Genomic DNA, 26,634 nt, shown 5'->3' on the forward strand with positions numbered 1-26,634 from the left:
GGTTTTGTGGTAAAGTGTTGGCCTAAAATGTCTTGTTAATCTAGTCCCCAAAGAAAACTTAGTTTTTTTAGATTTTTCATTTTCATCAACATCCATCACCACCACTGTAAAGAAATCTGAGTGTGTAAGTTTCTCTACAATGAACCATTTCATATCAAACCACTTGGAATGATTTTGTTTACATTGCAACGACAAAATTATGCAAACATTTTGAAAGATTCCTCTTTAAAGTAACTGTTTTTGTGATGTCACAAAAAAGCACACTTACGTAAATCCACCTATAGAGTGTACAGCAGGTCAGCTTGTCCAAAGTTTCAGTCTGGGCTACCTTTTGAGGCGCAATACATGGCAGTCAATCACAACAGAGGTCATTTACATATCGCTGCTGTCGGAACAAAACCTTGTATCTTCATTTATGTTGTTTTTTAGTTTTTGACATAATTCGAAAATGTCTGTTGTCCTTTACATTGTATGTAAATTTCATGAAGAATGGACCAAAAGAAACAACCCACAGTGACTTGGAAAAAGGTCTGGTTCCATTGATTTACATTAAAAGTATGTTTTTTCCTTCTCCTGTAAAGTTACCATTTTGGAGATATGAGGTTTTCTTCCAACAACAGTGATATATGACTTTTAAAGGGGAATTCCACCCTTTTTAACATTTCTGCATAAACAAGAGTCATTCTTTGTCAGAGGTGGTGATAGGAGCCAGACCTCTGAAGAGTTTAATGCCTCCAGAATATACCTCACAGAAAATTATTACATGAAATGGTTATGAATATGCTGCCTGATGCCTTATGACAGTTTTTAGAAAAAGGTTTTGCCTTTAAACTACTTTTAAAAAATTAATCACAGTGGAGGGGTACATGCAGGGTGCTGTAAGGCAAAACAGTTCCTAAAGAAAACTTAATTTTTTCTTAAAAAATTGTCAGAATTAACCTTATTTGGGTAAACAAAACCACAGAAATGTTGTAAGTGGACCACAGCAGGCATAGAAAAAATACAAGAAAATTGTATGATTTGTGCTCTTCAATCGATGTATTTGTTTTTAGAGGAGCGTAAGGCAAGTCATGGACAACACATACTTGCTCTTACTATTAGTTTATTTTGCCATCAGGTAAAAAAAAAATACAGATTATAAATCTACCGTTCACTGCAGTGCGTTCTTCAAACCCCCACAAACGATTAACCAGTGTTTCAACAAAGTATTAAGCGATAGCAGCAAGGTAGTCTTTCACTTCTGCAGGAGTCAGTCGTCTGAAGCCCGCCTCATTGCAGATTCCCACCTCAATGTTGTCCTCCGTCATCTGACCTTCAAAGCTTTCCTGAAACACATTCAAGTCAACGAGTCAATGTGAACGGTCAGCATTTCATTGTTGTTATTTGAGCAAGATGAATATAAGTCATGCTAAAGCTCTTAAAGCACATTAATGACATAATTATATGGCCAAAAGTATGTGGACACCTGACAAATACACCTACATGAGTTTGTTGGACATCCCATTCCAAAACCATAGACGTTCATTTGGACATTCCAATTCATCCCAAAGGTGTCCAGTGGGGTAGAGGTCAGGGCTCTGTGCAGGCCACTCTGTGCAACCCGAACCCTAAAAAACAGCCTTTTGCCACTATTGCACAGTTCTTGTGATGATGTTACTTCCAGAGGCAGTTTGGTGAGTGATGCAACAGAGGATAAGTGATTTTTTTCAGCACTCTGGGAGTCTGGTGGTCTAACGCCTTGTGGCTCAGCTGTTCTTGATTCCATTTTTACAATAACAACATTTTTACAATAACAACGTTTTACAATAACAACGTTTTACAATAACAACATGTCTGTGTGTGCGCGTGTTCCGCTGTAATTCGCTGGCGCAATATGGCTGCCATATATGCTTTACATCGGTTTTCCGTTAGTTATGTATTGTTTGTGTGTTTGTTTTGATGTTTGCCTGAGAAGTTTGCCATCATATCCACCGAGATAGCGGCCCAGAGTGACTCTCCAGCTGTGGCTCAGAGGCTTATTGGACTGGCTGTTTGGGTGACAGTACATATTAGCTATTATGCAGCCTGGACCGGCCGCTTCAGCGATGCTGCATCGCGGCTACGGGCCTCTCTGGACTGGGGACCTGATAGACGTGACATTGCAGCCCTGACTGGCTGCTTGGTTGATGCTGCACTGCAGCTGTGGGGACCTGCCTGGACTGGTGGTGTTCGGCTGCGGGAAAATGCTACCCCTTTGTGGCGAAGGACATCTTTGGCCTTCAAGGCTTCCCGGGCCGGCCTCCTGTGTGACGCGCCGCCCCTAAGGACTCTCTCCGGGCTAGCTAAGTGACTAAGTGACTGTGGTCAGTGAAATTCCCTCCGCTAGCTGTGTATGTGTGTTCTGCGTTATGTATTGTTGAGTATGTATTGATTGTAAAGCATCCTTGAGCAGGGGATAGGCGGTATATAAATAAAAGTGATGATGAACATGTACAGTTGACCAGTGTAGATCTAGCAGGGCAGAAATTTCACAAATTAACTTGTGGCATCCTATGATGGTGCCACATTTAAAGTCACTGGGCTCTTCAGTACGACCCATTCTACTGCCAGTGTTTATCTATGGAGACTGCATGGCTATAGATGTCCACATGCTTTTGTCCATACAGTGTCTTGTGGCCAGATACAATCTAGACAGCGACCATTTAAGCCTCTGCAGGTCATTCTAATAAAATGCTGCTTTACCTTGAGGGTCAAAATAGCTGTGTGAATGGCATCTTCCAGTTCAAGATCCTCATTGTATCTGAAACACAACACAGTCATGGGTGAGGCGGTGGTTCATTTAAAAAGGTTATCATTTGAATTGAGCTAAAAGGGTTTAATTTGCTGCAATATCAAGTTTTAATACCTTTTTTCAAGGAAGGTTTTCCCATTCACATAGTTCTTTCCCATCGCTGTGGCTTTCCATGCAAAGTACGCACCCTTTGAAAGAGAACAAACACATCCTTCTCAAGTGGTCTTCTACTTACTGAATGCAGATTCAAGATACTTTGTGATTGTACAGGGTACGAAATTGGGTAGCAATCCTAACAGTGCATAAGATAACAAAAATAAGATTAAACTAGGAACAAAACAAAAATATAGGCTAATATAAAATACAGAATGCAAGATATTAATGAAAAGACTATAGTATAAAAACATAAAAATAGAAAAAATGAAATTATAAAATAATTTAAAATAAAATGGGGCATTCCAGCCAAAAAAAAAGAAAAAAGAAAAACACAAAATATAAAAAATTGCCAGAACTTTTGCACAGGCCATGCATTTTAATTTGTTCAATACAGCAAATAAACAGTAACTGTACATTAAAATGTGCAGACGTGTGTTCTCTGTAGAAGATGTTAACTTATTTCTACTTAGAAAATCCATAAACATTTAATTTGACAAGAGGCAAATATTAATAAATATTATATGCTGTAATATGCCTGTAATATGCCTACAGTGGTTCAGTAACACTTTTTAATCCTCTAGTCTTTCAGAAGTGAAAAAATACCCTGCTGCTATCGCTTTTATTAAATCACATTTTAGACATAAAAATAAACTGAAAATTTGTTAAAGATACAAATAAGTTATGGAGCCCAAAACTTTCAACACAACCATTTACGTACAGTGTCTTTAAGAGCTTTGAGGCTTTAGCATTAGCTAGAAAACAGATGCTAAATAAGCCCAGTTAGTTGCAGTAGCCTTAACCAATAGTGGATAGAGCAATCAAGTTAAAGCAACACACCATGAATTCAGCCACAATTACAAAGCATGTAAAATTTATTAGAATAGAATGGACCTCAAAGAGAAATACATACCGAGGGATCGGACTGGAAGAGGTATGGGCGGTCTTCATCCCAGCCAGCGATTAAGAGTGATACACCAAATGGACGAACACCTCTACAAAATAGAGGAAATAATTTTTTAATCTTTTTTTTATTATTATTATTTTAATAAAATTCAACAAAGAAGTTCACAATACTAAGAGTCGGGATCACAGCTCTGATATTATCTGGCCACAAGATATACACTATATGGCCAAAAGTATGTGGACATCTATAGCCATGCAATCTCCAGAGATAAACACTGGCAGTAGAATGGGTCAATCTGAAGAGCTCAGTGACTTTAAACATGGCAACTGTCATAGGATGACACCTTTGCCCTAAATCAGTTTGTGACATTTTGGCTCTGCTAGGGCTACCCCGGTCAACTGCAAGTGCTATTAGTGTGAAATGAAAGCGTCTATGAGCAGCAACAGCTCAGTCACGAAGCTTTACACCATGTAAACCCACAGACTGGAGCCGCTGTTCCATCACTTGCTACAGAATTCCAAACTGCCTCCGGAAGCAACATCAGCACAATAACTGTGCATCAGGAACTTCATGAAATGGGCGTCTGTGGCTGAGCAACTGCACACAAGCCTAAGATCACTGTGCGCAATGCCGAGCTTCAGCTGGAGTGGAGTACAGCACGCCGCCACTTGAGCAGTGGTAACGTCTTCTGGAGTGACTGATCACATTTCTCTATCTGGCAGGCTGATAGATGAATCTGGGTTTGGAGGATACAAGGAGAACACTACTTACTGGAATGCACAGCGCCAACAGTAAAGTTTGGTGGAGGAGGGATAATGAGCTGGGGCTGTTTTTCAGGGTTTGGGCTCAGCCCCTTTGGTTCCAGTGAGATGCAGTGAAAGGTACTGTTAGGGCTACAGCATACAAAGACATTTTTGTGGCAACAGATTGGGGAAGGCATACTTTGCTGATTACTTCGTTGCCCGACTCATGGGCACCGGTGGCAGCCAAGAGAAAGGGCGGGAAGGCAGTGCCCAAGCCTGACGTGCCAATGAACCCCACGAGTGACAGCAGGAGGAGAATGTCAGCTGTGAGAAAAAGGAAGAACAACCACAGCCACAAGAGCATTGAGGATGGCGCTGAAGTCCCGGTCCCCATCTCCTGTTCCACAGCAAGGCTGCTAGACTATGCCTCAAGTTGACAAATTTAGTGTGGAGGAACTCCAGTGGGAGTTCTCTCTGCAGAGCCTCAACCCAGGCGAACACCTTTGGGATAAACTGGAACGTCAACTGCGAGCCAGGCCTTCACTTCCAACATCAGAGCTTGAGCTCACAAATGCTCTTTTGACTGAATGGGCACAAATTCCTACAGACACACTCCAAAATCTTGTGGAAAGCCCTTCCAGAATTGTGGAGGCTGTTATAGCCGCAAAGGGGGCCAGCTCCATATTAATGCCCATGGTTTAGGAATGGAATGTCCAGCAAGATAATACAGGTCGGGTGTCCACATACTTTTGGCCATGTAGTGTACGTCTGGAACATAGGCTCTATATCACACGGTGCACGCTAACATTCGTACAGTTTGTAAACCCAATAATAATCTGAGACAGGAATATTAAGGCGGAGATATCAAACCTACCCTGACTGTGTGTACTCCTGCATGACTGAAGCAACCCTCTGAACAAGCTGGCCTGTAGGAATAGGCTCTTGGTAGACCAGAAAGTACTGCTGGGCAAGCTTTCGTGCTCTCCTCACCAAAACCCTGTGGACAAAATAAAGGCCTTTAAATGCAGATATTATAGCTGAATTGTTTCAGCTTAACAAACTTTGTATAGGTTCTTCGGCTATAGCCCTAGAACCTATACCCATACAGAAATACAATGTACTGAAAATACAGCACATACATTTATCAACAATGTATAGTAAAATATGTTTATATGCAAATTTCCTCATTGCTCTGTATAAAGGCGATCCATACCTGTAGTCTGGGCCCATACCACTGTACACCATGCCAATGTGTTTGGTAATGGGCTCTACTTTGTGGACACTCTGTTCATCGTACAGTATAGATTTCTGCTTCTTTTCTGTTGCCAACACAACACCGTTGGCAGCTGCGAATGAAAAAGAGTTAATTAACATGCAAATTCTGGTCCTGCACAAACATAAACCACAGAGAGAAAAGAAACAGAAAAAGAGTATTACGCTAAGCTGACCAAACATATCGCTGCTGTCAGAACAAAACCTTGTATCTCCATTTTTGACGTTTTTCAGTTTTTGACAATCTGAAAATGCATGTTGACCTTTACATTGTGTGAAAATTTCATGATGAATGGACTAAAAGAAACGACCCCAAATGACTTAGGAAATATTCTGGTTCCATTGACTTACATTAAAAGAAAAGTACATTTTGGAGGTACAAGGTTTTGCTCCAACAGCAGCGATATACTCTATAAACTCTGACACAGATGAGTACAGAGCACTGAAGCGATGAAATGTACCTTTAATGCCAACTGAGGGAGCACCTGCTGCGACAGCGGCCAGAGCATATTCAATCTGGACCAACTTCCCCGAAGGGCTGCAAATAGTAAAAAACTTGATTTAGCGCCACAAAGCACTTTAAACAGTACAACAGTAACAGTACACGTATACATAAACACAGTAAGACCTGCTCTAAATGCTTCTGTTTGGACACTTGTTTTTGTTTTGATTTTGTCCAAAAATGTATTTTAACAACAATACATAGTACATTATATCAGTAGCACAAGGGCAGTTTCAACTGCTTTAGGGAAAATAATCATATTAATGATATACCCATTTTAATACCTTATCAATTAAAAATAAAAAATGAGAAGGTGTGTGAAAACTGTACTGGTTGTGATTTTTGGGGGTTTATTTTGTGAGAGGACTGGTGCCCCAGGCACTGAGTAAGTTTGAGAATGTTTATATAATGTTAACTAAGTAGAATTAATCTGAATTAATCAGAATTAATCTGAATTGCTACCAGGCCCACTATGTATGTATGGGTGTGTGTGTGTGTGTGTGTGTGTATATATATATACACTCAAATACATACACCGATCAGCCATAACATTTTATCAGCTCCACTTACTATATAGGTGCACTTTGTAGTTCTACAGTTACAGGCTGTAGTCCATCTGTTTCTCTGCATACTTTGTTAGCCCCCTTTTACCCTGTTCTTCAGTGGTCAGGGCCCCCATGGACCCTCACAGAGTAGGTACTATTTGGGTGGTGGATTCTTAGCACTGCAGTAACACTGACGTGGTGGTGGTGTGTTAGTTTGTGTTGCGCTGGTCTGAGTGGATCAGACACAGCAGTGCTGCTGGAGTTTTTAAACACCTCAGTGTCACTGCTGGACTGAGAATAGTCCACCAACCAAAAATAGCATCCTGTGGGTAGTAACCACTGATGAAGGACTAGAGGATGACCAACACAAACTGTGCAGCAGCAGATGAGCTATCGTCTCTGACTGTACATCTACAAGGTGGACTGACAAGGTAGGAGTGTCTAATAGAGTGGACAGTGAGTGGACACAGTGTTTAAAAACTCCAGCAGCACTGCTGTGTCTGATCCGCTCGTATCAGCACAACACACACTAACACACCACCACCACGTCAGTGTTATTACAGTGCTGAGAATGATCCACCACCCAAATAATACCTGCTCTATGGTGGTTCATGGGGGTCCTGACCACTGAAGAACAGGGTAAAAGGGGGCTAACAAAGTATCAGAGAAACAGATGGACTACAGTCTGTAACTGTAGAACTACAAAGTGCACCTATATAGTAAGTGGAGCTGATAAAATGGACAGTGAGTGTAGAAATAAGGAGGCTGATCAGTGTGTATCTTAAGGTCTGTAGAGTCAAGGCACATAAATATTAAAAATATGACATCAGACTCAAAAAACAGAGACTGAATCTGAAAACGAGCACCTCTAATATCGCTATACTGAAAGTGAAAGTCAGTTCGCTCAGTAAAGTTAAAGCATCGCCTCAAACGTACTTTGAAGACGGCAAGGCTTAAATTCGCCGGTACCTAACACAACCTTTTCTATTAGAAGATATTAAGCCCAGCAGAGCTTTATAAAGACATTTATTCAGTCCTTTTCGGCTGTTTAACCAACTCAACAAAGCCGAGCAGGAGCAGTTCGCTAGCTTAGCTTAGCTAGTGGAGTGACTCTGCATCAACAGCAGACAGTTCAGTGCTGTGCGCTCCTTAATTACGAGGTTATAAACGTCTAACTAGGCTTAAATTAATACCTGAGACAAATCAAATCCAAGCTCGGACACCAAACTTACAGAAACACAAAGCGTCATCCGTTTACCTGAACGTAGTGAGAGAAAAGCTGTAGCCTCTTTCTGCCATCGCTGTTTCTATGCGCAGGACGTGACGTCGAATGTTTGATAGAAATGATTGGTTGAGACGGCTTTCGGAGAGGATGTTGGGTAATGAAGTCAAGGCTGCCAGAGTTTTCTTTTGATCACGGGGCAAATATACGTTATTATTCATCTTTCCGTCATGCTGAGATCCAAATGAACTCGTGCTGACATTTTAGTTTCGACTAAATCGCGCACAACCGACTAAGAAATGACTCGCACCCCCAGAACTACAAATCCCAAAAGGTGTTGGCGCATGGAAGTGCGCATGCGCAGTCGCTGCAGCCGAGTGACCGTGAGGATGTTGGAGTGTCTGTGCGAGTGAAGACCGAAGGAACGCCAATATGTCGTTGTCGGGTTTTATACGGTTTCTGAGACACTCACTGCAGCGACTGGAGTCCAGTTTTGCGGGTTTTGACCGGAGTTTGGGTGAGTAGAGAGCCTGTTTTACGAGTGGCTAAGCAAGTTGGAAACAACAGGGAAGGACGGCGAGCCATGCCTGCTGACTAGCGTGCATCGTAGAGGGCAGGAAAATGATCTCTTTCTGTTGTTTAAAGGGTCATTTTCATACATTTTTCTTGCGTTTGCGGTCCACTTATGGCCTTTGTGTTGGCTTATGCGCTAAAACAGTCACAAATATTTTTTTTTACATAATTTCCAGCCTTAAAAACGAGCCAACTTGTTATTTTGCCTTCAAGACTGATACACATTCACAGGCCACTTTACTAGAAACACATGAACACCTGCTCAGTCATTCAGTTATCCAGTCACCCAATCATATAGAAGCAACACTGCATATAATCATGCAGTCAAGAGCTTCAGATAATGTCATCAGAAAACATCAGAAAGGGTGAAATGCGATCTAGGTGACTCTGTTAATGGTGTGATTGTTGGGGAGACTTTTTCAATTTACAGAAACTTTTCCTTTTTTTTCCTGGGATTTTCATTCGTGATAGTCTCTAGACGTTACAGAGAATGGTGAGTAAAACAAAAAACATCCAGTGAAGCGCAGTAACGGGTGGAAACACTCTTGTTAATGAAAGAGGTCAGCGGAGAATTTTAGGTGGATGGGCTACAACAGTGGAAGACCACATTAGGTTCCACTCCTGTCAATCAGGAACAGGACTTTGAGGCTCCAGGGGGCACAGACTCACTGAAACTGGACCGAATGACTGCCCTCTGTCAACAGTTCAAGCTGGGGGTGGTTTAATGATGGGGAATGTTTTCTTAGCAAACGTCAGGCCTCCTAATATCAGTCGAGCATCATTTAAATGACACACCCACAGTGTTGTTGCTGACAATATGCATCCCTTTATAGCCTAAATTGACCAATTGTCTAATGCACGTGTGTCAGGCTTTAGTCCTCGCCAGCCAAAACACTGCAGACTTCAGCACAGTGTCTCATTAAACACGCCTGATTCAGCTCATTGGTTAATTAGCAAGGCCTTCACGAACTGAATCCAGAGCTTTAGGAGACAGTAAATGCTAAGTGAAAATTTTTAAACATTAGCAATGTTTACATCGTGCAACTGAATTTGACTGGAAATTTGGTTTCCCATGATACCTGCCTCTAGAGAACACATTTCCATCGCTTCAGAGTCCAGCAGCAGTGCTTTACACCACTCCAGCCAACACTTGGCATTGCGCATAGAGATCTTAGGCTTTGTGTGCAGGTACTCAGCCATGAAAACCTATTTCAGTACAGGTTTTTAAATGCGCATCAAATCTAAATCTCATGAATGGTGTCTTCAGCTAGGCTCTTCATCTAACTTGTATTGTCATGTACTATAGTGGCACTGCGTTAATATAAATCCTGAAAATAAACTTCATCATGCTTATAAACTCTCAACTTTCCTCTCAAGGTCCAGCTCTGGCAGTGCATGGTCCCAGCCTGCTGCCTCAACCTCAGCACATCGGAGATGATGAGAACTCTGTGCCCAGTTTTCTAGACAGCATTTTCTGGATGGCAGTACCCAAGAAAAGACGCACCATCGAGGTCAATCACTGCAGAAGACGGAACTCAAATAAACTAATCGAAGTTAAGGCAAGTCATCAGTGATTTTTCTTAACACAATTCTGTGTCCGTTGAAATCATCAATGGTATCCTAGAACTGACCGAGCAGTTTATATAATCATAGTTAAGACTGCAAAGGCAGGAGTCCTGTAGAGTCTCTTTCCCATATCACTTCAGTTTTTTTGCTGATAGAATAGCTACATCAGATATATAAACACCTATAAAAACGTCCTGTAGTCTCCCAAAATGCCAGGGCGAGGCCTATCTTGTCAACATTCATGCCCGATCTTTCCTGTCTTTATCATTTTTTTACCGCCTGATTTCTCAGCCTCTACAATGATACATGCCTTCTGTTTGTTTCCAGTTCAAGTGATAAAAAAATTAAAACTTGGATAAATAAAATGCGACCCTTTATTCTTCTTCTGTTTTTTTTGATTTTATGATTAGTTTCTGAAACTGTAAAACGAAGCTATTTCTTGATTTTTTTTTCACAGAACCAAAAACGAGAACTGACCCATTTTCCTGTTTTTCAGTACTGGATTTAAAATTAAAAATCAAATGACCAAAAGATACACAGACCTTAAGCTACCCTCACTACAGGTTATACATGATTAGAAATCTAGCCAGACAGCACCGTATAAGGGAACGTAATGAGAGAGAAGGCTGACCTAGCTTTAGCACAAACTTAGTCCACAGATGGAATCTAGCTTACAACACTTCTATGTATTCAGCTGGAAAAATGATTGGTTAGCTATGATAAACGATTCTAGCGGATTAGTCACTCACCTGTTTGCTCAGCTAAATTAGCCTATCACAGCAAGTTATGCTAGTTATGAAATTTAGACTCATCAGACTCTTGGGCTACGTTCACATTACCAGGTTGAAGTGGTACAAATCTGATGTTTTCAGGGCTGTGTGAACACGCAAATCTGATCTTTTCAAATCTGACCCGAGCCACTTTCATATGTGGTCCTAGATCGGATACATATCCAATTCGTGGCCATGCGACCTTAATATGAACTCTCAGGTCGGAATTCATGTGCTTTTTTTCCACTGCACTATCATTCTGATCAGAGTTAATTATCTTCTCAGTGAAGCTCGTTCTGCTCGTTAGTTTGTGCTGATGATGCAGTGATTCATTCACGTGACGTTACTGAGTAGGATGTGAGCATGAGGGTCATTTCAGGACGCCGGTTCATCACATTAATAACTGATTTGAATCACTTACCTAAACAAGTGTGAACCATCGAGTCAGAGAGATCGGATTTGAGCAGAAAATCGGATTTGAGCAATGAGGCTTGTAATGTGAACGTAGCCTTAGAGCTGATTGGTAACTATCCTGAGGCAGATTTTCAATGTAAAGTGTAACAGTTCACACAGCGTAGGACACCTTTTTTTTCTGGTGACTGTTTTACTGTTGGTCTCACTTTGCATAACTGGGATGGCCAGAAGGATGGCCAATAATAAGGCCAGAGTGGCCCTGGCCACCCCTTGGCTACACCTCTGGCGACCAACCAAATATATGGAATGGGAATGTATGTGTATTGAAAATGTACTGTTATCTTAAACAGCGCACGGCTTCTGCAGGTTTTAGAAATGTCAATAAAGCATTAAAATACAAACTCCACTCTAAAACAAGAACACATAGGTCTTTACTATGTTCAAATTATTTTAAAGTGCAGATCTTTTTAGTATTATTATTATTATTTAGCAGTTGCAGTTAAACAATCCTGAAATCTAAGGGTGCTGGCACACTTTCAGCACCCCCACTTCCTGTGTCCCTATTGGGTGTTAAGATTAATCAGCTGTGTTTAGAACAAGCTCAGGTAAAAAGTGTTTTTGAGGGGCTTAAAAACTGTTCATATAGAATCTAAAACATGGCCACATTCTCGCTGAGCAGACTTCATTAGAAAATATGTGTTTAGGTAATGTGGTTAAAAAGATGCTGCCTCTTCTGCTCTCCTGGTCTGCTGTTCAGATAGTCTCAGCAGCCTGGTCAGGGTTGCCAGGTAGGGCAGGATCCCTAGGAATAGCACTGTATGCCACTTGCTATGATAGCAATTGTTTAACAGTGATGTGTTTACGTTAATGTATAGTACTTCAGGTTCCATTCAAATTTGTTGATTTCAGCGTTCATACAAAATCGAATTATTATTAATAATAATAATAACATTAAATTGGAACTTGAATAGATTTTCACGATACAAGTGTCACAAGTGTTTTCTTTTTTAAACAAGTTGGCATTAAAAAAAGGCTGAAAAACTATACGATCTTTTTTTAATTTAAATAATACAATTATTTATTATTAATACAACTCAACATATGAAAAGTGGTGAAGAAAAAATAAGTAAAAAAATTGTCATAATAGGCTGACATCCAGTCAGTTGCTTGTTCAATTACAGTAATTGTTTGTATACAATTACTGTAAACTTGTTGTTGTATAGAGGCTCTCTATAATTGGTCTACATAATAAATGATATTGTTTTATGATGCATACAGTTGTTTGTGTCCTAGAAGTACTGAAAATGATCATGGTATACTCAGAGAAAGTATACTGTGATGTAATTTGTCACAATATTGACAAAATATTATTACATTGTTTACCTGTACTGGAACCCACCAAAATGTTCTGACAGAATATGTTAACCTTTAATCGCAGTTCATTTAAGGCCTGAATTCCGTTGTGTTTTTCTTTAATGTAGCCTGTAACCTTTTTCTCACTGATTTATTTCACACAGACAAATATTGAGCCTTGTCCAGAGTGCGGTAACCTGAAACAGAAGCATGTTCTGTGTGGGTTCTGCTACGAGAAGGTCCGGAAGGAGACAGCCGTAATACGAAAGCAGATCCAGACCATGGAAGGCCGTCCTCTGAATGCCCCGTCAGTGGAGACTGTGGTTCTGTATGAGAACGAAGCTCCTGGTGATGCAGACAAGAACAAGAGGATCGTAGAACGCAGCAGAAAACGTCCCTCCTGGTTTAACCTGTAACATACTGAAAGCTGATACTGCAGAAATGTGCTCCCCTTTTTGTATAATAAATGATATAATGTTAAAATTATAATACTGGCTTTATGTTTTCAGTTGTGGGTGTATAGTGTGGTTGCAGTTGTATTGTATTTGGCTTTATGTACATCTTCCAATTCTACAGTGGAACGATACACAAAGACTTTTCATCTATCTGTCTGTCTGTCTGTCCATCTGTCTGTCCATCTATATCTATCTGTCTGTCTATCTATCTATCCCTCCTTCCCTCCATCCAACCATCCTTCCAACCATCCTTCCATCCATACATCCATCCATTTATCTGTCTGTCCTTCTATATTTGTCTGTCTGTCCATCTATTTCTATCTATCTACCTGTCTGTCTATCTATATATGTCTGTCTATCCACCTGTATCTATCTGTCTGTCCATCTATCTACTTATCTATCCATCCATCCATATATCCTTCTATGTATCTGTCTGACCATCCATATGTCCTTCTGTTTCTCTGTCTGTCCATCTATCTATCTGTCTGTCTGTCTGCCTGTCTATTTATCTATATATATGTCCTTCTGTTTATCAATCTGTCTGTCCATTTATCTATCTATCCATCTCTGTCCATATATCTGTTCGACTATATCTATTTGTCTGTCTGTCTGTCTGTCCATCTATCTATCCATCCATCCATAAGTCCTTATATTTATCCGTCTGTACATCTATCTGTCTGTATGTCTGTCTATCTGTCTATCCTCCATCTGTCTGTCTGCCCATCTATCTATCTATCTATATATCTATCTATCCATCCATATATCCATCTGTCTATCTGTCTGTCTGTCTGCCTATCTATTATCTATCTATCTATGTATCTGTCTGTCTGTCTGTTTGTCCATCTATCTATCCATCCATCCATATGTCCTTATATTTGTCTGTCTGCCCATCTATCTATCTGAATATCTATCCATCCATATGTCCATCTGTCTATCTGTCCGTCTGTCTGCCTATGTATCTGTTATCTATCTTTCTATCTATGTCCTATTTTTCAATCTATCTTTTATCTATCTATCCATCTCTGTCCATATATCTGTCCATCTATATCTGTCTGTTTGTCTGTCTGTCTTATAATCTCATAGTTGTCATCATCATTGTAACTAATCTATTTCTCAAGCTCCCTGAATTTGCTGTAAAGCCACCAAAATCAAATCCGTTTTAAAACCAGAAACAGATGTTTGGTTTAAGATTAGCGCGTCTTTTCTGACCTGCAGTGAGACTGACTGCTGCAAACACTGTTCTTCCACAGCCAGCTGTGCTGTAGCCCGCAGGTCCACTGCGGTGTGCGGAGTTGAAGGTGAGTTTAAGGTAGTGTGCACATCATGCGTGTCCAGACGTGTCGCATGTCATGCAGCACAACCTCTCACTGCAGCTTCTCAGGAAGCACCTCTGATAACTGGACCGTGATTAGTTGCTACCTGTCTGTCCTGATGTGCCCTGTACAGATCAGAGGAGGGACAGAGCCACTTTAAAGACATGAACAATGAACACAGACAAAATGAGATGAAACATGAACACTCAAAGAACCTTTTGGATGATTAAACGATTCTTTGCATGGAGAATGTGTTGTATATGGTTCTATATGGAACCTTTTGAAAAGGTACCAAAAAGGGTTCTACTTATGTTACAATGTAAAATATTTTGAACAAGTTTTGATATAAACCTTGTACAACACGTTATCTGAGGAACCCATTGCAAAGAACTATTTCATCATGCAAGAGTTTTCAGGTTCTATCTAGAACCATTTTCCTAACTAAAGAACCCTTGAGAAAATATATACAAGAAGCTATGATTTTTCTGTATGGTTGTATAATATAATATAATAGCATTTCTGTAATAAAATTTTAGCCTTACTATCCTGAGGTAAATTATCATTTTCTGAATTTCCTTTAGGAATCTTACAGAAATCCTGTTGAACTATTTCAGTGTCACTTTACAGTGAGGGGAAGTATGTTTTCAGACACTTGTTTTTGTTATTTTACCCCTTAGAATCCCAGACTTTTTACATATTAAGGCTTATTATTCAGTAACTACAGGGACTTTGATGCAAACTGGCTGAGCTATGCTTAAGTTATAGAAGTGTGTAATAAAGCTTTGGGCCTGCTGGTGGGTCCTGGCCATTTAAGGGGTTAATAAACTTATAGTACATATATCCACTTCACAGAACGGCCCTTACTCATCATAGTCATGTACAGTCAGAGTTTTAATCAATTTCATCTCTGGTGTACCTGAATGATCAAACTCAGGTCTGTGTGAAAATTTATACATGATAGTTTAACAACCTGAAGAAAATGCTAACCAACACTATTATCAAGATCATCTATAATAACAATAAGAATGCAAATGTAAAATAACAGTAATACTAATGGTGCACATGGCAATTCAGTACAAATGTGGATGTACTTATTTTACATGCAGACTGGTATTGAGAAATGCTGTAGCCAACTCCACCTTCCATTTAAAGACAGATAGATAGATGGACAGACAGATAAATGAGGATAGATAGATAGATAGATAGACAGACAGACAGACAGACAGACAGACAGATAGATAGATAGACAGGCAGACAGGCAGACAGACAGATAGATAGATACTTTATTGATCCCGAGGGAAATTTAGCAGTCAGTATCAGTCACACAACACAGGACAGTTATAATAATAAGGGTGATACAATATAAATAGAAGAATATATACCAAAAACCTATCTATAGGCATATATACAAATAGAAATATACAAAAATATGCAATAAGATCTATAACCTGAGATAAAAAAGGCAGTGCAATAATGACTGTACAAGGAGGCGCATGTAACAGCATATAATGACAATACTGAATAAATATGTGCGTATAATAGTACTGAAATAAAGGTGCCTAAAGTGTCCAGGTGTGGAGTGTCCAGATGTGCAAGATGTGTGATAAGGTGTGCAGAAATTGCGATATGTACAGTAAGGTGTCCATATGTGCAGATAGACAAAATAAACCTATGATTTATCATGAGAGATTCAGTCCTCATCTCTCCTCTTCCCTCTTCTCTCTTCTCTTCTGGCCCCACTGGGAAGAGTTGAAGAGGCTAATGGCTCTCGGAACAAGGGATCACCTGAGTCTGTCAGTTGAGCACCTGTGTGACAGCAACCTGCCCCTAAACATGCTCCTCTTGTCCATGATGATGGTGGGCAGCAAGTGGCCATCATCCTCCATAATGGAGAGCAGTTTGTGCAGTGTCCTTCTCTCTGCCACCTCAACCGCAGAGTCCAGTTCCACACCGAAACATTACACCATGCTTAGGGCCGTCACAATCATGAAACTTTAGCTAACAGTTAATTGCCATAGAAATAATTATAAACAATTGAACAATGATTTACTTGTCTTTTCTTGTTCATTGTTTGCAACTTTTAGGCCTAAAGTGGCCAAACTGGCTGATTAGCCACTTGCTGGCTATGTTTACTCAGTAGCCAACACAGGTTGTACTGTCGAACCGTTACTGCGCACAGGTAAACAGAATTATGTGTACAGTCAAGCAAAGCTACATGTTCATCACAAGAGTGGAAAATATGAGAAAAAGATTACTATTTGTGCCTGCATACATGCTATGTTGGAATTAGCTATATAGCTAACAAATATAAGCCCCATGATATCTCAAAGAATCCACTTACTGCTTTCTTATATTTACATTTATTTGCCTTAAATCAACACAACCAATTCACATTTTGTTTGTGGCAGCATAATATGACTCAAATCTGTTTGCTGTTAACTAAAATGATTGCGATCTTCTTAAATAATTGCAGGGTGACGTGTTATGGCTACATGGCCCTCCAAACGGTAGTTTTTCAGAGGCACAATCCAAACGGAGTGTAATGAGAAAAAAAGAAAAACCAGCAAGATGGCTGAACAAGCGACCAAAGAAACCCACAAATGTGAGAATTTTCTCTGTTAAAAAATTATAATAACCACTGTATTATCTTAGCTTAATGTTTTTTCAGTGTATTATGGTCATTTTCTTCATAACAAGCATAAAAAATTGCTAATAGCATGCTAATGTCTTGGTAGCTAGCTAACTAACTTTCCCATTCCACCTTAAATAGTCCAGCAGTTCTGACGCCTGAAGCACCAGAATGTAACTGCTGCACCATTTAAGGTGGAACAGGAAAATATGAACAAGAAGCTGGTGAATATCTGACTTCAGATTCATATCGCCAAAGAATTAGTGGTGGGCGATAATAAATAATTGCCCCCCTCTTTGAAGGCATATGATCCCCTAAGTGTAACTAAAGCCCAGCAGTGAGGAGCTGAACTTTACCCTCCTCTGTTATCACTGCAGACTGGCAGGGTTGCCTACAGAGCAGCGCTAGTAGCTGTTAATGAAGTAATGCTCTTTTCGTTTTTTTGTTTTTTTTTAAATTTGAGGGTCCCATTTCATAGGGCAAGATTTCAACCACTTCTGGCACTCAAAAACAAGGGGTAGGGGTAAAAGGAAGAAATGGGATTGGGCCTTTGTGTGTTTCACATGTAATTTTTTCCAGTCACTGTAATTTAAACTCTAGAAAGTTTGGTCAGTAGGGGGAGCAGTGTGCTCACTGCTCAACCTCAGACTCCTGCCATGAGCACAGTCACTGGCTCACGAGCCCCTGAATGCTGTCGTTTTATTGGCTCCCTACTGAAACATCTGCAAGAATTAGGGTGTGCTTTAAGTAATTTATATGTAAATGAGGTGCTGGTAGGCTGGCTCTTGATTTCACTCACTGAATTTTGATGAATAAGGGTCAATGCATTTTAAATTTGTAATTATACATCTAAACCAAAACATGCACCGATCAGACATAACATTATGACCACCTCCTTGTTTCTACGCTCATTGTCCTTTTTATCAGCTCCACTTACTATATAGGTGCACTTTGTAGTTCTACAGTTACAGACTGTAGTCCATCTGTTTCTCTGCATACTTTGTTAGCCCCCTTTTACCCTGTTCTTCAGTGGCCAGGACCCCCATGGACCCTCACAGAGCAGGTACTATTTGGGTGGTGGATCATCATTCTCAGCACTGCAGTGGCACTGACATGGTGGTGGTGTGTTAGTGTGTGTTGTGCTGTCCACTCACTGTCCACTCTATTAGACACTCCTACCCTGTCAGTCCACCTTGTAGATGTGAAGTCAGAGACGATAGCTCATCTGTTGCTGCTCAGTTTGTGTTGGTCATCCTCTAGTCCTTCATCAGTGGTCACAGGACGCTGCCCACAGGACGCTGTTGGCTGGATATTTTTGGTTGGTGGACTATTCTCAGTCCAGTAGTGACACTGAGGTGTTTAAATACTCCAGCAGCACTGCTGTGTCTGATCCACTCAGACCGGCACAACACACACTAACACACCACCACCACATCAGTGTTACTGCAGTGCTGAGAATGATCCACCACCCAAATAGTACCTGCTCTGTGAGGGTCCATGGGGGTCCTGACCACTGAAGAACAGAGTAAAAGGGGGCTAACAAAGTATGCAGAGAAACAGATGGACTACAGTCTGTAACTGTAGAACTACAAAGTGCTCCTATATAGTAAGTGGAGCTGATAAAATGGACAATGAGCGTAGAAACAAGGAGGTTGTCATAATGTTATGCCTGATCAGTGTATGTATTCATAAGCATGAACAAAGATATATTTTAAAAATTTAACTGGTACAGAAAAAGGTATTCAGGCATTGCAATTAATAGCATTAATATTTTGTTGCAAAGCCCTTGCTGGAAATTACAGCCCCAATATGTCTATGGTAAGAAGTAATTAGCTTTGCGGTTTGGCCCATTCCTCTTGGGAAAACTGTTTTCAGTTCCTCAAGGTCCCTTTCATTTTCACATTTTCAGTGGGGTTCAAGTCAGGTGAATGGCTAGGCAATACAAACACATCTTTTTAGAAACCGGTCTTAAGTTGCTTTGGTTTGTTTGGGGTCAATTTAATGCTGAAATGTCTTCCTCTCAGATTCATTTTTGCTGATGAGATTAGATTCTCCAGCAACAAGTAGTTGTGGTTCTGCAAACGTCCCGATTGCATATTATCAAACTAATTGTACTGACCTTTGCTAAGGCCTTTGCTTTAGCTGTATAGCTTTCTAATGTGAATGTTCTTTAATAATGTTGTCCTTAAAACCTTCAGCAATCTCCCTCACCGTGATTGCTACTTGCTACATAACTACATAAAAATTTAAAAGGAGGTTTTCCACTGAAAAGAAAATATCACCCATGATTAGCCTGCTGAAAAAACCCATAGAAAACATTGTGTTCCTGTTGGTTCCTGATGGTTTTGTAAAGTGTTTTGGCTTTTCAAATGTGTTGAAATCACGTGAAGTCTGTGTTTTCTTTTATATTTTTTAGCCTTTACTAGTACATTAGCACATATTTACAGCCAAGATGGTAAAATGGACATAACATGTTCTGGCCGACCCCTGACTTATGGGACATTGCTGGTGAAATTCAAATGGGGCAAAGTCTCTTGTGCCCAGAGGCCCCTGAGATCATAATCTGTCCCTGTTGTAAAGCTTTAGTCAGTGCGTTTCTGTGTAATTTCATATCGAACTACTCTGAATGACTTTGTTTACATCTCGTTTACAACGACTGAATAATGAAGACATGCTGAAACTTTAATATCCCAGCTCCCACTTAGTTTTAGTAATGTAATATTTGGCTTTAGTGTACTGTTGGGGCCATCGGGCTGTACCAATATGCAGCATAATATGGGGGAATCCATCGACTCAGTTATATCAACCGCACTGTCAAACGTAAAACTATTTCCCCAGTTTGAAAGACGAAGGCATGTATAATTTAGACATACATGTTGTAATAGTTCATGTGAACGTCGTGTCGATTTCAATCAAACTCCATTTATGTCAACAACACCCCTTTAGAACTACGAATGGCGTCGTCTAATAAAATTGCGTACTTTACGTCGCGTAGCGCAACACTGTGCGTAACTCTGCAGACCATCGAGGAGGGACTTGTACGTAAACCCTTAGTTTTCAAGGTGAGCAAGTGCATTTAGTATGTCTGTGGGGACGGTATGAATGTATAACAGTTGAAATGAAAAATAAGTTAGTGAGAAATTCGCTGTTAAAGTGAGTAAAAGCTGAGCGTTAGCCCGGCAGTGCGGGGCGTTAGCAGCGCTGAGCTGAGGCTGATGTTTGTAATCATGTACGGACTGTAACTGTACTGTTAGTGTTGTAGGCCAGCTGTGGTAAAAGTGCACAGACTTTAGAAATGACTCTGCCTGCAAAACCAAATATCACTTTGTGGTTGTGCGTATTACGTTAGTGTCACTCTCCATTGTCAAAAATATCACTCGAGTGCCAACCTCCCCCACGTTTTCTCGCGAGATTTCGTGTTTTCCTTGCTATCACGCAGGCTGGGTTGAGCCAGTTCTCGCGTTACAACTTTTTGTGAAAGGTTTTTTTTTTATATTAAAAATTCCATTTGAACAAGTAAACATATGATTAACATCAGTAACATACTGAGATGTACGGAGCCCCTAAGGTGACATGGTGATTATTTTTTTATAAGGCGTGGCCAGAAATGAATATATATTTTTTCTTAATTTTCTTAATTTGTGGCCTCAATATATTAATTTGTGGCCACGCCTTATAAAAAATAATCACCGCGCCACCTTAGGGGACTCTGTAGAGATGTAAAATGTAAATTCTACTAGTATGAAATAATTTCTAACATGTCGCAATTCAGAAATAAATATTGACTCAGTGTGAACATTGTGTCAGTTTTAATTGAAACCCATTACTTACAACTCTAAAACCTCCTTATGAATAACAAATGGTTGTCTAGTAAAACTGCGTATTTTATGTTCCATAGCGTAACTGCAGACTAAGTTTCTTAATAGTGAAAAATAAATTGTTAAATGTAACATGCAGGGTTTATGTTAAAGCATTACATACATGAAAAATTTTATTTACAGCCAGTTATACTAAAGTCTGGGGCTGCCCAAAGTGTGGCTCCTTGGCCAAAGTTGGCTCACACCGTTAGAAATAAAGGTTCTGTGCAGGTACATTTGTCATTCATCAAGGTATATACAGTGTAAATGTCCCCTCAAAGGTACAACAGTGGTTTTAAGGTCTAACTGAGTAGCTTAAATAAGTTTTTCCAGGTGAAAAGTTTCGTATTTGTACCTTTTCATAACCGAATGTTTTAAAACAGAACAATAAAATAAAAAGCCTGGAGACGAGACGGGGTGTGTGGAGTCAGTACAGCTTAGAAAATGTGTACGACACAGTTATGCTCCCTAAATAAAAGGTACTGAGATGTGCCTTTGAGGGTACCCCCAGTGACAAGAGGGGTACCAGCCCAGTGACAAGAGGGGTACTGCCCCAGTGACAGTTTACTACCTTTATGTCTGAGAGTGTATGAGGATGTTTGATTTGGCTTGCCAGAAAGTTACCTTAACTCATCTGCCCTCAAACAATGAGAGAACAAACATTTACATCCTATATGTAACTTAATAAAGTCTTATTTTCCTTTTAAATTTGTCTTTTTATGTATTTCAGTAGCTAAATATGGTGTAATGTTATGAAGTATATTTTTAAAACCTTGATTTGAGACCTACTTACCTTTTCTCTCTATGTTGTCATGTGTTTTTGACCCTCAGCCCACTACAAACACTGTACTTGGGCACATCAGTACAGGCTAATGGCTTTCATTTTCATTTGAACAGGGTGTCTCCATGAACAATCTGAATGATCCTCCTAGATGGAATATAAGGCCAGACCCACATGGAGGTGCTGATGGAAGCAAATGGAACTATGCTCTTCTTGTGCCAATGCTCGGCCTCGCTGCCTTTCGTAAGTAGCCCTTTTCCTAAATACCGGGATCATGTAATACCTCTGTCACTGAGTCAGTATAAGGTTTACCTTTAGGCTTTGGCTTTATGTCTAAAACTTACTATTCAACATTTTCATTCCATCAGGTTGGATCTGGACTCGAGAGTCCCAGAGGCAGATCCAGCAAATTAAGGTCCAGTATGACCGGGACATGGCCACTCTTGCTAGGGACCTGGAGCTCAAGTACAAAGACACGCTGACTGAGAACCGCCGGACAGCTGCCCTGCTTGAGCTGGAGCTGGAGAAGGAGCGGCAGAGGGTGCAGGGCTACAGAAAGGCCCTGGTCAGTCAGAGCCAGCAGCTCCTGGAGGAGCGCAAGCAGCTGCAAAGAGAGCGTGAGGAGTTGGAGAAGGAAAAGAGGCGCGCCCTGCAGTCTGGAGCTGCTGGGATAGCCTTGAATGGGGCTCTACAGCGGGAAGAACGATGGCATCAGAGAGCCACGGCTCTGCTGCAGGAGCTGGAGCTCCAGCTGGTGGAGAGACAGGAAGCCTTCTGCAGCTTGCTGGTTCCCAGGGAGCGCCGGCTGGAGATGGAGAAGAACCTGCTGCTCAAGGTGGCCAAGGACCCCTTGGGGGCTGAGCTAGGGTCTTGAGGAGGACCTCAGGGACATATTTAAGAATGACAGGCACTGTGCAGACTTGCTGAACATGGACAAAAAGAAAAACGGCAAGCTGATGTGGCTCTATCTCAGGTACTGGCAGCTGCAGGTCACCCTGCAGAAGCACAAGAGAGCAGAGGAGGCGCTGAAAGGGACGATGGGTAATGTGAAGTGCCCTTGATGCTGTAGAGCAGGGTCCTCTATGTCAGTCCAGTAGATTTTGGTGATCGCCGTGCTCAAAAATGCCAGATTCAGCTTGGTTTATTTCCAGGTTAATTGGTGTGTTAGAGTAGGGAAATTGCAAAATTGGGCTGGACGGCTAAATTACAATCTTAAAAATAAAGGTGCCAAAAACTTTGGAGTAATGCCGCAGAGCAGAGGTCTTCAGATCAGTAGTTAAAGGAAATTTAATTTTAAGAACTTTTTACCAAGTTTGCCCAATGTTTTCACTACCCCAGATGTATTTGGCGTAGGGCTGAAAGATTCATCGTTTTATATCGAAATCGCAATTTAAGACAATTTGAACGCAACTTAAAAAAGTTCTTAAAAAAAGATGGTTCTTTAGTAAAGACAGTCATTATATATAGAACCATGAACACTCAACAACCCAATTTGCATGTTTAAATGGTTCTCTGCATGGTGGAAAAAGTTCTTCAGATTGATGGAGAAATGTGTTGCATGTGGTTCTAAATAGCACCAAAAAGGGTTCTGCTATTGTTATGATACCAAGCTTGTAACAGTAAAGGAATATTTTGGTGCTATATAGAACCCTTGTCAAAAAGGTGTTATATAGAACCATTTACAACACACTCTCCATAAATCTAAAGAACAATTTCACCGTGCAAAGAATGTTTTAAGCATGCAGGTGAGTCATTGAGTGTTTATGGTTCTATATAGAACCATTTTCTTTACTGGAGAACCCTTGAACAACCTTTTTTTTTTAGTGTGTACATTAGCAATCAAACCTCCATGTGTTGTGACATCATAACCACAACTTACTGGGAGTTTCGCACAGTTCATTCAGGGGTCGAGCCTCAAGCCAAAAAGATGGATATTCTGGTCTTCTTGGCCAAAATGAATCAGGACTGAATCTCAATTTATTAAAAGTCGCAATATAATTGCAGGTGCAGTATTAGTTGGAAAAATCACAATTAGATATTTTCCCCAAATCGTTCAGCCCTAATTTGGAGTACAAACTTTTGCTTCTTTAGTTTTGAACCGGAGCTACGAGGCTAACGTGGCTAAGAAATACTGCAACTCAGTAGTCACCCAAAATGGCCAAATAGTTTCTGGAAAAATACATCCCGAAAACATCTATTAACCCACTCAAACTATATCCAGGTCTTCATTAAGGATGTGCAAATTTGCAGACGTGGTTTAGAGCACAGTATGACTTACTGTGAGCTATAAAACTATGAAATGTAGTGGTTTGTATAGTGTAGTGGGTAACACCTCTGCCTTCTACACTGTAGACTGGGGTTCAATCAAGCACCCTACAATATACCAATAAGAGACCTTGGGCAAGACTCCTAACACTACCTTCACCTACCTGTGTAAAAATGATCACACTGTAAGTCGCTCTAGATAGAGTCGTCTGCCAAATGCCATAAATGTAAAGGTAAAACTGAACAAAACTTCACTGATACAGGCAACACCAGGGCTGGTACTCACAAAGCAGGACTGGTCTTGGATCAGATTCCTCTATTTCAGAGGTTCTCAACCTTTTACACCTCAAGGCCCCAACGTTTTTGCTTAAAAATATCATTTTTCAAAAATTGATGAAGCATTTAATATTTCTTTTTTATTGTTAAGTTAATTATTTTTTTCACTGATTTTTATGATAAAGTGCCATCACAGGCCCACTATGGACCACTGGCCCCCCTCAGGGTAGGTCCAAGGACCACCAAGGGGTCCTTTGCGGTCCACTCGTGGTCCTCGGCCCAGTGGTTGACAAACCCTGCTCTGTACGATGGTCATTGTCTCCGGTACTGATCCTAAATCAGCTCTCCTCAACTACTCCTGGGGTAGTTTGTGAGAACAGACAATATTGTCTAAGGTGGCTGCCTGCAGTTTTGTTCATTTAAACCACATTTTCAAGTCTGCACAACCTTAATGAAGACCTGGATGCAGTTTCAGGAGCTGAAAGACATTTCGGTGATGTATTTTTACAGTTACTATTTGGGCAATTTGGGTGACTATTGATTTCTACTGTTTGTTAGCTATGTACTTCTTAACAGTGGTGCCTCGCTTCAATGACACCGCATGTTCTTGTTTATTTAGGGCTGGTCTGAATAGCATTTTACAGGCTTCAAATACTTAATTGAAACCTTAATAATTTTCTAATCTGGATAGCAGTGATGACCCAGTTCAAGAAGTTAAGAGAAATACATTTATTCAACCTGCAGTTTACAGAAACACTGTGGGCAATTTGGGTGACTATTGATCTCTACTGTTTGTTAGCTATGTTAGCCTCGCCGCTCAAGCTGTAAACTAAAGGAGCAAAGTTTGGACATGTCTCACCAGACCGACTGCATCTGAGGCAAGTGGAAAACTGGGTAAATTTGATTTTTTTGCAGAGCCATTCTTGAGCTGTTGATGTAGCTGATTAGTGTCCCCTAATGACAAAGTCCAGGACTGAAAACTGGATTCCAGGTTTGGATTTGAAGACTGCAGTGACCTCTTGTGGCATCCTAACCCTTAATCGAGTGTGTTAAATCAAGTTTTATTTAAAGAACCATGCACTGAAAGGTTTATTAGCAAACCAAAAGTGGTTCTTCGGTAGCATCGCTCCAAATACCCTTTTGGCAGCTTTATTTTCGAGAGTGTAGAACAGTGGTCTCCAACCCTGGAGAGCTTCTTTCCTTAGTTTAGTTTCTTACTGTATCCAATTAGCTGTCTCACCTGTTGCTTAACTCAAAAACATCTGATCCAGCCAATCACGGACTTGGGAAGAGGTTGATTAGCTGGAACAAGTGTGGCAGTTTGTGGTTGGACCTAGGCTCTGCAGTAAGGTGGCGCTCCAGCACCAGGATTGGAGACCAGTGGTGTAGAAGATGATAGGAAAAGTTACCGCGTGTCTTCTGACGCATTAAATAGCAACTGGACGTTGCAGGCCTCATGGATTTGCAGTACTTCATATTTGGTTTGCTTTTTTCTTGTAGGATGTATTTATGAAATAGGAAATATTTGGGATGGGAGCTCCTGAACCTACTGACAATCATATAGAATAACAACACTTCCATATTCATCACATGAAAAATTGACCTTCATTCCCCTTTGAGCATGTGCTGTTCAGTTCAAAGAGCATGAGCTTACTGTATCTGCTTTAGCTGAACCAGTGTGTCCCTACAGATATAAATGATCATTGTAAAGTTCCATCATGAATTAAAGTGTAATATTAAAACTGCACTAATTGAAACAAAATGTGTGCCTATAGTGTCCCATATATATATATGTGTGTGTGTGTGTATATAATATATTTCCATATATATGTATATGTTTCACATATACTTGTCATTTGCAATTGTAGCTGTTATTTTTAGTGGTTTGAATGAGGAGTTAAGAGAAATAAATTTATACAAGTGTGAAAAAGAAACGTACGGAGACATGCAGACGGGTGGAAGGAACGGGAAAAAAAGCGAAAACCTTTGCCTAAAACCAAACAAGAAACAGTATTTTGAATATACAAGCTCACGCTAAAACAAAGCATTACGTTTCGAGTGCGTTTACATTCGATAACTACAGAAAATCAGATTTTGTCAGTAATCCGATCAATACGTTTACATGCACTTGAGTAATCAGATAATGAGAAAACTCAAGGTCTACATGAGTCAGACAGTAATCAGATTTCTGCTTTACAACTAGGCAATAAACTCACAGAAGAAGCTGTGATGTAAACATAACGTAAAACTCAGACTTCATGCCACTTT

General features: G+C 40.4%; 3 protein-coding genes across 3 annotated transcripts; 2 read left to right on the plus strand and 1 right to left on the minus strand.

The window, feature by feature from the left end:
* Nucleotides 1-1,019: 1,019 nt before the first annotated feature.
* Nucleotides 1,020-8,236, minus strand: psma2 (proteasome 20S subunit alpha 2). Its single transcript, XM_036558663.1, has 8 exons — nt 8,151-8,236; nt 6,307-6,383; nt 5,787-5,919; nt 5,448-5,570; nt 3,837-3,918; nt 2,885-2,958; nt 2,722-2,779; nt 1,020-1,325 (listed from the first exon to the last, which is right to left on the minus strand). Exons 1-8 carry the CDS (start codon nt 8,189-8,191, stop codon nt 1,209-1,211), a joined length of 705 nt encoding a protein of 234 aa, XP_036414556.1. The 5' UTR covers nt 8,192-8,236; the 3' UTR covers nt 1,020-1,208.
* A 230-nt stretch (nt 8,237-8,466) lies between these two features.
* mrpl32 (mitochondrial ribosomal protein L32) lies at nt 8,467-13,276 on the plus strand. The gene is made up of 3 exons (XM_036558664.1): nt 8,467-8,631; nt 10,065-10,246; nt 12,955-13,276. Exons 1-3 carry the CDS (start codon nt 8,547-8,549, stop codon nt 13,204-13,206), a joined length of 519 nt encoding a protein of 172 aa, XP_036414557.1. The 5' UTR covers nt 8,467-8,546; the 3' UTR covers nt 13,207-13,276.
* Nucleotides 13,277-20,168: 6,892 nt separating this feature from the next.
* On the plus strand, nt 20,169-23,275 carry ccdc127a (coiled-coil domain containing 127a). Its single transcript, XM_036558376.1, is given in 4 exon segments — nt 20,169-20,249; nt 21,942-22,068; nt 22,194-22,705; nt 22,707-23,275. Coding segments are annotated over 3 exon segments (810 nt in total). The 5' UTR covers nt 20,169-20,249; nt 21,942-21,950; the 3' UTR covers nt 22,887-23,275.
* The last annotated feature ends 3,359 nt before the right edge of the window (nt 23,276-26,634 follow it).

Source organism: Colossoma macropomum, unplaced genomic scaffold, assembly GCF_904425465.1.
Source record: "Colossoma macropomum unplaced genomic scaffold, Colossoma_macropomum, whole genome shotgun sequence".
In the NCBI taxonomy this organism is placed as follows: Eukaryota; Metazoa; Chordata; class Actinopteri; order Characiformes; family Serrasalmidae; genus Colossoma; species Colossoma macropomum.

What these genes read in the sequence shown, in the direction of transcription:
- mrpl32 (XM_036558664.1), top strand. Translation starts at nt 8,547, where the DNA reads ATGTCGTTGTCGGGTTTTATACGGTTTCTGAGACACTCACTGCAGCGA. An exon ending in GGGTTTTGACCGGAGTTTGG is followed by an intron (nt 8,632 to 10,064) that starts GTGAGTAGAGAG and finishes TTTCCTCTCAAG; the next exon opens with GTCCAGCTCTGGCAGTGCAT. An exon ending in ATAAACTAATCGAAGTTAAG is followed by an intron (nt 10,247 to 12,954) that starts GCAAGTCATCAG and finishes TATTTCACACAG; the next exon opens with ACAAATATTGAGCCTTGTCC.
- psma2 (XM_036558663.1), bottom strand. Translation starts at nt 8,191, where the DNA reads ATGGCAGAAAGAGGCTACAGCTTTTCTCTCACTACGTTCAG. An exon ending in TCCCTCAGTTGGCATTAAAG is followed by an intron (nt 5,920 to 6,306) that starts GTACATTTCATC and finishes TTTCATTCGCAG; the next exon opens with CTGCCAACGGTGTTGTGTTG. An exon ending in GGTATGGGCCCAGACTACAG is followed by an intron (nt 5,571 to 5,786) that starts GTATGGATCGCC and finishes TTTTGTCCACAG; the next exon opens with GGTTTTGGTGAGGAGAGCAC.